The sequence below is a fragment of the Diaporthe batatas genome, assembly GCF_019321695.1.
Source record: "Diaporthe batatas strain CRI 302-4 chromosome Unknown Contig00008, whole genome shotgun sequence".
NCBI lineage: Eukaryota > Fungi > Ascomycota > Sordariomycetes > Diaporthales > Diaporthaceae > Diaporthe > Diaporthe batatas.
This window is the reverse complement of record NW_025408555.1, coordinates 1589050-1601895: the sequence shown is the minus strand read 5'-3', so window position 1 is coordinate 1601895 and position 12846 is coordinate 1589050. Positions and strand designations below refer to the sequence as shown.

At 52.5% G+C, this 12846-nt stretch overlaps 5 protein-coding genes across 5 annotated transcripts; 3 read left to right on the top strand and 2 right to left on the bottom strand.

Moving 5' to 3' along the window:
* Nucleotides 1–91: 91 nt before the first annotated feature.
* On the top strand, nucleotides 92–1949 carry KVR01_007362 (uncharacterized protein; the record flags this gene model as incomplete). The annotated part of the gene is made up of 3 exons (XM_044792341.1): nucleotides 92–159; nucleotides 221–1004; nucleotides 1590–1949. 3 exons carry the CDS (start codon nucleotides 92–94, stop codon nucleotides 1947–1949), a joined length of 1212 nt encoding a protein of 403 aa, XP_044643615.1.
* Nucleotides 1950–2743: 794 nt separating this feature from the next.
* KVR01_007394 (uncharacterized protein) lies at nucleotides 2744–4550 on the bottom strand (the record flags this gene model as incomplete). The annotated part of the gene is made up of 3 exons (XM_044782079.1): nucleotides 3895–4550; nucleotides 3503–3821; nucleotides 2744–3426 (listed from the first exon to the last, which is right to left on the bottom strand). Exons 1-3 carry the CDS (start codon nucleotides 4480–4482, stop codon nucleotides 2744–2746), a joined length of 1590 nt encoding a protein of 529 aa, XP_044643647.1. The 5' UTR covers nucleotides 4483–4550.
* A 1481-nt stretch (nucleotides 4551–6031) lies between these two features.
* KVR01_007190 (uncharacterized protein) lies at nucleotides 6032–6808 on the top strand (the record flags this gene model as incomplete). The annotated part of the gene is made up of 3 exons (XM_044793346.1): nucleotides 6032–6430; nucleotides 6512–6604; nucleotides 6659–6808. The coding sequence occupies 3 exons, from the start codon at nucleotides 6032–6034 to the stop codon at nucleotides 6806–6808; spliced, it is 642 nt and encodes a 213-aa protein (XP_044643443.1).
* Nucleotides 6809–7440: 632 nt separating this feature from the next.
* Nucleotides 7441–10736, top strand: KVR01_007450 (uncharacterized protein). Its single transcript, XM_044790190.1, has 3 exons — nucleotides 7441–7841; nucleotides 7901–9872; nucleotides 9931–10736. The coding sequence occupies exons 1-3, from the start codon at nucleotides 7519–7521 to the stop codon at nucleotides 10006–10008; spliced, it is 2373 nt and encodes a 790-aa protein (XP_044643703.1). The 5' UTR covers nucleotides 7441–7518; the 3' UTR covers nucleotides 10009–10736.
* Nucleotides 10131–10900, bottom strand: KVR01_007586 (uncharacterized protein; the record flags this gene model as incomplete). The annotated part of the gene is made up of 2 exons (XM_044787771.1): nucleotides 10131–10747; nucleotides 10834–10900. The coding sequence occupies 2 exons, from the start codon at nucleotides 10898–10900 to the stop codon at nucleotides 10131–10133; spliced, it is 684 nt and encodes a 227-aa protein (XP_044643839.1).
* Between the last annotated feature and the right edge of the window lie 1946 nt (nucleotides 10901–12846).

Genomic DNA, 12846 nt, shown 5'->3' with positions numbered 1-12846 from the left:
GTCTTGGGTTACCCAACTTAAAAGTTCACCACACGCCTTGCGAAAACGGTCTTGTCAGCCCAGCCGTCATTACCTGCACCGCGCCGCGAGCATGGCCCCGTGCCACTCCACTCCACTCTCTCCAAAAGCGTTCTCGTACACAGAGGACTTCGAAGAAGGGTAAGGACGAGGTCTTCCATTACTCTTTCAAGCTGCCTTTCATTGAGCTGACCATTGCCAGGGAATTAGTGGAGGCTTACTCCTTTGGAGATGGCCAGTTTGTCCTAGGCATGCCGATCACAGGACAAGGCCCTGATATCACCTTCAGCCTCTACAAGACCATGGACTCACTCGAAATCATAATCCACGATGTCGACCTCGTGCTTTGGCTACGCGGTATTCCTTCGCTGCGCAGCTGTCTTCAAAGTGACGCCGACACTATATACTCGAATCCCATAGAGAACTTCCTGCCCATTCTCCCAGGATTGGGTGCCAACTTGGTCCCCTGCGCGATAAGCATGGATATACTACTGCCCCGCTATCCGGAACTGAGCGCCAAGTTCTCCAAATACGAAAGTCGTGGGCTTATTTTCGACGCCCTGGATTTGTTCGTCCGTCATTTCCTTCGACAGCGCTCAATCTTCGAGGCATTCGGCCTTGAGAATTTCCGTCAACGTCAAGTCTTCACCGAGATACACGTCCATGACATACGCGAACAAAGCCGAAACAGCAGGTTCGCCGAAGACCTTGACCGTTTGGACGAGTTGATCAGCGAGATTGATGACATGAGGGAGCTGGACGAGTCTCCCGTGCCCGTCGTGATCGTCGTTCCCGCATCTCCCATCGAGCAACTGAAGCAAGGACCAGGCCAGACCCTCCATTTTATTGAGGCCTCCATCAAGTCCAATCTCAAAAACGCAATCGCAGCGCGCAAATCTTGTGCCGTGCCCGAGATCCTCGCCGCGGCGACTGGGCTCGTTGATGCCGAGACGTTGTGCCACGCGATACACTTCTACGACCAGGCCGTCTTCTACCTACCGGGGGGAGGGGGGTAAATTGAGTGAATAGTACTATCATTTTAGAACAATATTGACATTCTCTCGAAACGTAAACACACTATTGACATAACTACATAATGTTCGAATAATATAACGCTTTTCGGCTTGACATAATTTACTTATTGAAATACTCTTAACATACTATCAGGGGCCTGACATACAGACAAAAAGGGAGTTCGATTCCTACTAGAATCAAGTTTTTTTTTTTAAATCGTCCCCAACCTAACTACTTATCGGCTATTATTCAGCTTAATTATTACTATATATTAAGTCTACAAGGCTACGAAGTTAAGGAAATACGAAAACCTTATTTTTCACTAACTTATAAAATCCAAAACCAACAGATTTAGAATTCCTAACATATACTGACATAATATCAAAATCTAACATATAATCAACCCCTTAACAGATTTCACCTATAACAGTATTTTATTAGCCTTTTACTAGTATTTAGTTGTAATATCTAGATTTTATTTAAATGTTGATTTTTGACATAATGACACACCCATGTCAGGGACCCCCCCTCCCCCCGGTAGGTACAATCTCCTCAAGCACGGCGCCGAGATTGACGGTACCGATTGCACGGACGGACCTCTATGTGCAGCGGCATACGCTGGTGAAATGGAGGCAGTTCGGCAGCTTGTCGATTACGGCGCCCACGTCCAAAGAGAACGGTCTTTTTCCGGCACGACGCCCTTGGAAGGCGCAATCAATGGCGGAAATCTCGAAATTGTTCGATACCTCGTCGAAAATGGCGCAAATGTCAATGATGACCGCCAGCCGTTCCGCCTGTGCGGAAAGACCCCGCTGGCTCAGGCGTTCAACCTTGGTCGCGCAGATATTGCTAGCTATCTGGTCAGCGCCGGGGCGGACTTGTCCCCAATCTTGTCGCAGATTGTAACAGTCGACTAGAAGTCAGAGGCGAACATCCTTGCTAGGCTTATAGAGGAGATGCCGGACCAGAAAGGGTGCCTACCGATTTCGAGATCAGCGGTGGTCAAATGGCTGGTGACTTTACATACCGCCCTCGGCTCCAGCTCTGCAGATTGGCCGGGTCTTCGCCTGGATTATTGGCTTGACCGTGCCCTATTCTGGTCCCAGAATGAGTCCATCCTCTGTTGGAATGGCAACACGAGTTGTGATTGCGTACGTGAACGTTCTGCTGCTTACAAAATGACAGCGGTCTTCAGTATGCTGGTTCTCTATTCTCTCGAAAACGAGCACTTCGGACGTGTGCCAGACATTTGTAGGTTGCTGTTAGAACCTCTCGATTGGCACTTGTCTCAATGCGCGATTCTGAACCAAACAATCGGCGAATTCGAAGACCTTTGGCGGGCAATCTGGCTTGGTTTGAAGGTCGCCGATGATCATCCGGTGCAATGGTGGGGAAAATAAATGGTCGAATCGTTCTTGGCGGCTAGAGGAGGCTTCACAAGCTACTCAGGGCAACATCCAGGCCAAAGTGTGAGACCTCTGGTGTAAGATATTTAACTGCAACTGGCTTAATTTTATGGATCCAACACAAGAGGAAAACTAACGCGATTGGGAGGCGTAGATGTCGCTTTATGTAACTAGTGACTTTGAAAATATTTGAAACTCATCAGACTTGGATAGTGTTGGTTGCGGTGCAATGGCTTTTCTGCAGTACTTCCTCCTTGGCAAGTGATCAGTGAGTAAAGATGGTGAGGGCTGAATCAACTGGTGCCTCAGACGACCTCGCGCTCGCTTTCCGCATGCTGAGTATCCACCGCCTTCTCGCTTTCGCGCTCTTCTTCCCCAGGCCTGCTCTTCTCCTGCAGTACCACAGCCTTGGCCTTTTCTGCGCCAATATCAGCCAGGCTCACACCCGACTTCCTCAACCTTTCAGATTCATTCGCAGAAGCAGCATACTCCTGCCTCTCCTGCTCGCTCATCTCCGGGCCAAGGAATAGCAAAACTAGGTCGATCACCCAAACAATCCCCATGAAAATCCCAATGACCTTGCCGTAGTCAAACCTCTTGACCCCATTCTTGGGCTCTAGCGGGAACCGCTCGCCGATGATAGCCTGTATGGTAGCCGACGCGGCCGAGGCCAGGTTCCCCAACTGGTATGTGAGGCCGACGGCGGTTGCGCGGATGGAGTCAGGCGACAGCTCGCTGAGGTAGATAGGTACCGGGCCCCAGATTCCGCCGGCGAAGAACTGCATGAAGAAGGCACTTGCTGCCAGCTTGATGGTGTGCGGGAGGACGTAGGCCGGGGTGATGGCGGCGCCGAGGACGCACCCCGTCAGCATGGTCAGCCGGCGGCCGCAGAAGGTGCTGAGGTAGCCAAGGGTGGTGCCGCCAGTGAGAGCGCCTAGCTGGCTTACTACGCTGATCACTGTCACCTCTGTTGCGTGGAGTCCCACCTCTGCGATCTGTCAGTTATGCAACATTTGTCCTGAGGAAGGCTGCTTGTTGCAACAACAAAGGAGGTTGTGCCTTACGATTCTTCAAGAATGTGGGGTAGAAGTCCAGAGACCCATGGCCTACAGTGTTGAAGCCGGTCATGAGCAGAATCATGTAGATGAAGAGGACCCAATTGGATCGAACGGCGTCAAGGGTTTCCCTCGCCCAAGCCCTAAGGCCCTGCGTCGTCATGTGGCGGTGCTCTTCACGGGCAGCAATGGCAGTCTCTCTTTGCGCCTTCATGATAAGAAAGGCATTGGTCTCAGGAAGGTAGAAACGAAACATGATGATGAAGACAGGAGGAACAGCTCCAAAATAGAAGAGCGACCTCCACCCATGGGCTGTCGTGGGGACGAGCTGTTCGGATATGATATAATCAGCCATCGCATATTTCACTGCATTGTAAGATTTTGTCAGGAATTACACTCACCGCACGGTAAAATATTGCTGCAAGCAGGTAACCCATCGCATAGGCTTGCTCAAAAAGGCCGGAGAGAAGTCCTCTTGCATCATAAGGCAGGTCCTCCAAGGCGGTTGCGGCAGCGGGGCCGAAGAGACCGCCCATGGCAATGCCAAAGAGTGATCTCAGAGCGAGGAACTGCGTCAGGTTCTGCGCGAAACCGGAGGCCAGCTCCACAATGATGAAGAGCATGAGGCAGATGATCATAGGCCACTTGCGGCCGTATCTATCGGACATGACACCGAAGATCAAAGCGCCAACGGAACGCAGCATCAGAGTGACCGTGATACCCCACGACACGTCAGCGTTCGAGACGCCAAAGTCTGCCGCTACCTCAGTCAGGGTCAGAGTCACGGTGAAGAAGTCGAAGGAGTCCCAGCACCAGGCGAGGAACCCCGCGGAGAACATCAGCCACTGATGCTTGTCGAGTTCGGCGAGGATATGGATCGGGTTGCGAAGCTTGGCGCGGGGAGGCTTAAGGCTTGCAGGCCGGCTTAGAAGATACCTTCCTACTTGCTTGGGTGAGTAGAACCACCCTGCTGCCATATGGTTCCTCATTTTGGGGCCGTGCTAGGTTGTTCACCGGGTCTGAAAGTCCTTGCAGGATTCTATGGCAGAGCGAAAATTCTGAGAGCTCACGGGTGAGACAGCAAGGGAGACATCGGAGAGAAAGACGTCAGCTATATATGGAGAACCTCAAATGCTTGGAGGGTGTAGTGAGCTTGTGGATCGTCGAGAGTTCATGCATATCAGTTATCTGTAGATCACCATATCTGTAGCTATAAGTGGCCCATCACAATACGGAAGTCTCTATAAAGTCAAGCGCGGGGATGCCCAGGGCTTTTATCGACTTCCGATTCGGTGGTATATCGCATTAGGCTTGGTAGCTGCAGTATCCCCTTCAATCGCCATGCCGTCATCAATTCTCATGTATCACAGCAGCTTGGCAAGAAAATACATGATTGGCTCTGGGTGCTTAATGCCTATCAATGGTGTCCAATTTAATTGTGGACAAGGTGTCAGCAACTATCAATATTTCTATGTCCAAGAGTACTATCTATTCGATGTAGTAAAAGAGCCGAAACTAGACCAATGCTCAGAACAGAGGTGTCAAGTCATCAATTTGAGTGTATTGTATAGGCCAGGTTTGCATCCATTATGGTCCTATTGACCTTGTACTTCATAAGAGAAGGTTGTATCGGTCGCACCCACTCTCCATGGCTGTGAGTTATCAGCAATTCGAACTAACAATATTTGAAGAATAGGCACAGCTCGCAACAATGCGCAGCCGCCTCGCTGTGCCTTGTGGTGGTCGTGCGGAAAATACTGACGTCGCTGAAGACAAGAAAAAGGGAGAACAGACAGCACTGGGCCCTCGCAGTTTTGGTCCCATGTTCGAGATGAGCTCATGTTTGTTCCAGCCATGACAAAGATACTCAACGGTTTTGAAGGATAATTGCTTATTTCGTAATCACCCTAGAACAGCATTTGGTCTAGATTGCGCCTCCGCGTTGTTCAGCTGACCCTGAGCTGGCGGGAATTTTGCGGCGCGAACCCGCCGCTTACGGCATTCGCCTTTTAGACGGCGTTGCTGTTTATGGCGTTGGACTGTGGCTTCTCAGTGGCTGCGTCAAAGCTTACTGTGAGAAGACTATCACGAGGCCACCACCACTGAAAAGATGCGGTCATTTACAGACCCCAAACTTTGACACTGCCCTATACGTGCGACCCTGCAAATCCTTCTTTGCTTGCCTCTGGCCTCTGCCATAGACCCTTCCTGGGCTATAGTCTCACGGGCCCTTCCTTTTGTGAATCATGTTTTTCCTCAATGGGAAAATTGGACCTCTCCATGGCTGACAATACCAGAGTATCTGAGGTAAGCAAGACAGAAACAGAGGTGTTCATGAGACCACGGCGAGCGTAAAGGCGTTTACCTGGACACATTTCTGTGGAACAACTCAGTGTATAAAAGAATGCCATTGCCGTTTGCCAATGCAGAAGAATTCAACAGAACCCACCAGAGCATTGCACAGTCCAGCAGATCTACCATCATTCCAAAGTCTTTCTAGCCACATCAAATCAATTTTTAAACCATACATCCGTCAAAATGAGCTACACAGTCAAGGCAGGCGACACCCTCTTCGCCATTGCGCAGAGCCACGGCATCACCCTGGAGAAGCTCCAGGCCGCCAACCCGGGCGTGGACCCTAGGGCGCTCCAGGTCGGCCAGGTCCTGAAGCTTCCCAGCTCGGGCAGTCCCAGCAAGGGCAACGGCTACGTCGATTACGGCGGACCCGCCTCCAACTTCCCGAAGGAGTCCGAGTGGGCCAGCTGGGACGAGCTTTGGAAGCAAAACGAGCGCCTGATGAAGTTCCACGACTCGGACTCGGAGATCGCGCTCATCAAAAAGTCGATCGAGACCGTCGCCAAGGAGTCCGGCGTCGACCGCCGTGTGATCCTCTGCATTATCGTGCAGGAGTCGGGTGGTAACGTGCGGGTCAGGACTGTAAGTAAACCACGTCCAAGAACAGCTCATGTCATCAAACTTGAAGTAAACATGGAGAGCTAACACTTCCAACGAACCCAGACCAACAACGGTGTCCGCAACCCGGGACTCATGCAGTCCCACAATGGCGCCGAGTTCAACCCCAACGACCCCGCCGGCAGCATCCTGCAGATGGTCCGGGACGGCACCTCGGGCACCAAGGACGGTGATGGCCTGAAGCAGCTCAAGCAGAAGTACGGCAACTACTACGAGGCGTTCCGTGGTTACAACTCTGGCTCTGTCAACAAGCGCGACCTCAACGACCCTGTCGGCGCCACCGGCTCGTACGTTCGGGATGCCGCCAACCGTCTGATGGGCCATGTCTGGAACGGCATGTGAGCAGTTCTGCTGCCATGTATCAAAATATTGAGATCTTGGGGGGCTGTGAGAGGAAGTGAAGTTGGTGTATTAGATATAGGACCCACGTTCATTTAGTATTTGACTAGGGAGAGTTCAATAGATAGGTGTCGCCTAGTTCACTGACAACCCCTTTTCGACTCAATGTCCTGACTCTACCAAGGTGGTTTCGTTGCATGTCACGTTAATAAACTACCTAGATACCTAGATACCCTTGTGTGGAAGCTGTCCAGAGCGCTCGCTTGTGAAGTAGGTTTGCAACTACTTATGAGGTGAGTTACAGGCACAGCAGCTGTGGATCGTCTCCTTCAAGCGGTCTTAGTACACGCCTGGTGGCGAGCACGATATAGCCTAAGCTTTTGGACCAGGAACTACCGCGGGAGCTAAAATGGATTGGCGTGAAAGCCGAGGTCGTTTTGGTGACATCGCTTAACAGTTTTGTATGGCATGTGCACGCACACGCAATACTGGAGTACAACTTGGATACGACACCCCATCGCCTCCCAGCCACCACTGCCCAGGTTATGTAATCGTGGCCGCCAACTCACCCCAACACGTTTCAGGCAGCTCCACTTTACGACATCGGCCTAACCGCGTTCATCCCTTCAGCTGGAGGTCAACCAGCTCCGAGTCCTGGTCACACTCTCTTCATCATCTTCAAAACACCATAGACATCTTGGGATATCATCAAGATGTCGACAAACAACAATGCTCATGAGAGCACGCCTCTATTACGAGGTCACGACGGTGCGGATGAGAGCGGAGACGCCCGCGATGCCTCGACTTGGCAACGCGTAAAGAGCTGGATCTCTTCCCATACCGTCAACCTCATCCTGACTGCACTACTTGCTGTCTTTGTCGTCTTGTTCCTGGTGACAGCCTTCATCCAGGTGTCCAACGGCGACGATGACGAGAAGCCTCCTGCTGAGCCGACGCCAGGTGAAGGAACTGAGATATGCACCTCGGCTGGCTGTGTCCTGGCTGCTTCTACACTTCTCCGCAGCATCTCGTCAAGGTGCGCCCATCCCCAACGGAACCTTATTGCCACCGCAAATGTACTTACACACAGGCTAGATACAAAGACCTCGATCCGTGTGATGACTTTCGCACCTACGTCTGTGAGGGTTTCGACGCCGTCCACGAGATCCGTGAGGACCAGACCGGCGTTGGCAGCCTCCAGATCATGAGCGAGGAGGGCCAGCTCCTACTCAAGCGAATCCTCGAGTCACCCGAGCCTGCAGAGACATCCTTGTTCTGGACAGCGTCTTCACCGGACAAGGAGATATACCGCAAGTTGCACGATGGATACAACGCCTGCTTGAACGAGACTCAGCTGAAGTCGGTTGGTTCTAAGCCTCTGCTGGACCTCCTCACCGGACTGGGGGACCTCTACCCAGTGAAGGCGCCAAAGGGGAAGAAAGACACTTCACTCACGGATGCCGTGGAGTACCTTATTGCAAATGGAATCAGAGGTCCTATCTCAATTGGTGTTGGTGCTGACGACAAGAATCCCGATTCCAACGTCATCGCGCTCAGCCCCCCGTGGTCCTTTGGTCTACCCTCCAAGCAGTACTACAACCGGAGTGAAATCTCTGACGCCTACAAGGAGACCATCGGTGCAGTGCTAGAGGCATTGCGCAAGGAGGCGTCACCCATGCACAATGTGCTCTCGACGTTCGACAACCCAGACGCCCCTGCAACACTGAACAAAAAGCTGGTCGACAGCCTGGTCGGTTTCGAGTACAGCTTGGCCCAGGCATCACCCGATCCCGAGGATCTCTCCGACATCACCAAGGTCTACAACCCTCGAACTTTGGATGAAGCTGAATCCTACAACCCTGAAATCTCGGTCAAGGATATTGTTCGCGTCTTCGCCAGTGGCTACCAGCCATCCAAGATCATTGTAGCCTCGCCGGATTACTTGAAGGCTCTGTCAAAGATCCTCAAGTCAGAGAGCCGTGAGGTCATACAAGCATACCTTGCCTGGAAAGTGGTGCAGACCTGGGGAGGTTCTGTTGAGGACGACAGCGTGGAGCCGCTCCGCCGGTTTAACAACAAGCTCCAGGGCAAGGACCCAGACGTCAGAGCCGAAAGGTGGAGGACGTGTATCAGTGTCGTCGACAATGATCTCCCCTGGATTCTGAGTCGCTTCTTCATCGAGCGGGCATTCTCCAAGGAGGCGAAAGACCTCGGCGATCAGATCATCCACGACATCAAGGACTCTTTCGTCGTCAAACTCGAGCACTCAGAATGGATGACCAAGAAGGTGCGAGAGTTTGCTATCGACAAGGTGCATCTCATCAGACAGAAAATCGGGTACCCCACGGCGAGCCCAGATGTGACCAATGCCAAGGAGCTCCAAAAGTACTACAGCGACGTCAACATCTCCGCCGATTCTTTCTTTGCCAACCGTCTCTCGTCCACCAGACTCGATGTTCGGCGCGAGTGGGCTCAGGCCGGCAAGCCTGTTGACAAGGCCGAGTGGGACATGTCTGCACCAACGGTGAACGCCTACTACAACCCGCCCGGAAACGAGATCGTGTTCCCTGCTGGCATCATGCAGGCCCCCGTCTTCTATGATCCGTCGCTCCCGAAGTATCTGTCTTATGGAGCGTTCGGTGCCGTCGCAGGCCACGAGCTATCTCACGCTTTTGATTCATCCGGTCGGAATTATGACCAGAACGGCAACTATAGTGATTGGTGGGACAAGTCTACCATCGAGGCCTTCAAGCACAAGACGGACTGCTTTGTGGAGCAGTATCACAACTACACCATCCCGACCAAGGACGGCGATCTGCCCATCAACGGACAGCTCACCCTTGGCGAGAACATCGCTGATGCAGGCGGTCTGACTGCTGCTTTCCAGTCTTGGCGCCGTCGGGACGATGAGAAGGCCGATCTGATTCTTCCCGGCCTGGAACACTTTTCCAAGGAGCAAATCTTCTTCCTCGCATACGGACTCACCTGGTGCGGAAAGACCAGGGAGGAGGAGGCGATCCGGAGGATCTACACTGACCCTCACAGCCCCGCCTCGTACAGAATCCAGGTAAGTCGATCGTCCTCTTTGCTCACCGCATGAGTCATGTTCGCTAACATTCCCATAGGGCACAACCGCCAATTCTCGGGAGTTCCGAGAGGCGTTCAAGTGTCCCGTCAAGGAGCCAACTTGCGAACTGTGGTAAATTGTCCGATCACAAAACCAAAAGCTTTGTCGTTTTCAATCCGGCTGGGCAAGGGTTCGGGCGTACACGTGTTGACTAGGCACACAAAATTGCATGGGAGGGCATCGTTGCGGGTCATGTAGTCAATTACTGTACAAGCTATCTTCCTCCGAGCACAAGACAAGCTCCAGCGGTATGTCCTGGAGCTCGTAGTGCACCGGCATCCCCGGCGGCGGCGACCTGAGACTAAAGTCTGACGGCCGCCGTCCCCTCCCATCCTGTATCTTGCGCCCGTAGGAGTATCTCCGGTCCAGGCCCACCGACGGCCGTCTCGACCACCGCTGTGTCCCTGCCGCTGCCCACGTGCTGCTACCGTCGTTGCTGTCCCAGCCCCAGCCCGCCAGTCGGCCCGATGAAGACGAGGAGGAATCCTGCTCAAAGTCCTTGCTCACCACGCACCGCACGTGGATCGCCCACTGCGGCGCGGTGCGGTTGAGGTCGCTGCGCCCGTGGATGTCGCGGTCTGTCGGGCGCGGCCAGGGGACCTGGTCGTCGCCGCCGCTGCAGCCTGCACTCAATCCGGCCTCGGTGGTGGACGAATTTGTGGCTGTCGAGTTTGTGCAGGAGCCGCGCCTGCTTGTTGGCGTCAGGAAGTCGAGGCAGCTGTAGTCGACCTGGGTGAAGAGGTCCAGGTCGGCGTCGTAGTCGAAGTAGTCGACCTCGTAGGCGGGGCTGGAGGCCGAGTCGACGTCGTTTATATCTGGTGGACGGGGGCTCCTTGTTAGCGGCGATGCCCGTGTTTGTGGCGTTTGTCTAATGAGTATGCAGGATTCGAACCTGGCTTACTTGTTTGGATTTTGGGCAGATCCATGCCCCTTTGGCGGAACGCGCCACGGCGGGTCAGCATCGACATTGTTGGCTGTCCTCCGATCTCCACTTGTGCACTTATTGTGGGTGTGGATGTCCCTTGGCTTGACCCCCGTTGATAGCTATTGAGCTTGCCAGGCTTGTTTTGCTGCTAGAACATCGTCTTACCGTCGACTAGTTTGGCGACCATGACCGGGAAAAAGAGATTCAAACCGGACTAGCTCGGAGCATCTTATCCAAAAGACTAAAGGGGTGTCTCTCATTTTCTCGCCATGACGATGCACACCCACTGAAATAGGCCCGTATATAGGCGATGGCATGGGGCGGGGCCCGGTATGAAGATCTCAATGGAGTGGGCTGCCGCGATGCCCACACAACACCTCGGCAAGCCGTGCGGCCTTGGATGGTCTTTTCTTTATCTCGTGTAGCGCTGTGGTCTCCATTTGCAGCGTGCTCCTCGGCCCTGCGCCCGTTAGATAAAGGACCCGGGCGGGCCGAGGGGGACAGGGTGGAAAGGAGTGCGGGACGATCGCTCGGGATGGCATGGGCTGGAAGGTCGGTCGGCTCGTCCCGCGACACTTGCAGTACTCATTCAGGCACGAATGCAACGAGCTTCGCTGATTGGGCGTGGTGCGTTAGCTGGGCAGATTAGGTGTGAGCTCTGTGGTCAAAAGTACTAGTATTGTTCGCCTCGACACATGATCGGCATGAACGGGTGTGCGATCTAGATCTGTGAGATTGTCAAAAGGACTAGTATTGTTCCTTCAGACATGCAATATACCGAAATAAAAGAGTGTATCTGCTGTGTGAGCCGGGCTGCAGTGGCGAGGTTTGGCTTGATGCCAGTGGCTTACGTGCCGCTTCGAAAATGAGCAAGTGCTCTTACAGAATCAACACATGTAGTCTGAGTTTGGGTCTCTGCAATTTCGGCCGACACGTGTGGAAAATGATGTCTGAGTGTGCTAGATGAAGTATTTAATTCTTGGTTGAAAATCTTGCTATGAACATTTGTATGAAAAGTGATTTTCCTTGCCCGGACGTGAATAGACTTCCAAGGTTGTCGCTCAGCCAGCTCCGTGCAGTCTACATACAATAAAGGGATACTTGGTTGGAGGATGTTGTTATTCCCCTGTCTCACGTCTTCAATTGCCTTGAGTGCTCTTGAAGAAAGAACTTTGGGCCCGGGCCTGGCATGTGATGCGTGGTCGAGTCGTCGCTTCAGATTCCCGAGATGACACCTGGGCAGCAAGATGTGTTCGCGACGACTCGTACGTAGGTAATCGGCACACTACTAGGAGTTCCTTTTTTTTTGTTATTCTTGTTTCCCTTTCTTCTAAGTTTTTTCTTTTCTTTTAAGAAAACTTTTTCTGTTTTTTTTAGGGGGGGGGGACTTCATTTTCGTCATGATTTTCTTGGAGGGGCAAATAATGGCTGATTCTATATGTTATTACAGTGGCCTCGCTACACTAGCCTTCCTACACTGGCTTTCATGGCTCTGCAACTTAATGTTCCGGACATCGCGTTTCTGTTGAAGTCGAGATGAACGGAGGCTGCCAATGATTTGATCGTGGCTCTGGCCCTGCTTTACAGCTTCATATCGCAAGATTTCTATACCTTTCCTGGTCTACAGTAGATTAATCCCTAGTTGTCTTTCCGTTCATCGACTTGGTCTTGGTGTTCACGACGTCGCATTGACTGCCCACGTATGCAAGGTGGTGCACTGCCCCTTTGATTAGAGCTCCATCTTATTAACAGCATTTTCACCTCGGCGTGCTATATAACGCTGCGTCTAGCACTGGCCATTGGCTGGAGGGATCGACTAAAACTCTAGGAGCATGTGAACGTGTTAAACGCCAAGGTCCTGAGACATTTTGCATGGGCAAAAGGAACGTAGCTTGTATTTCATTCAATGACCGGTTTCACCGGATGAGTCCCACATCCCTTCGCGCTGAATTTTGCCATTTTCCCTGCCTTTATGTGAATCAATCATGC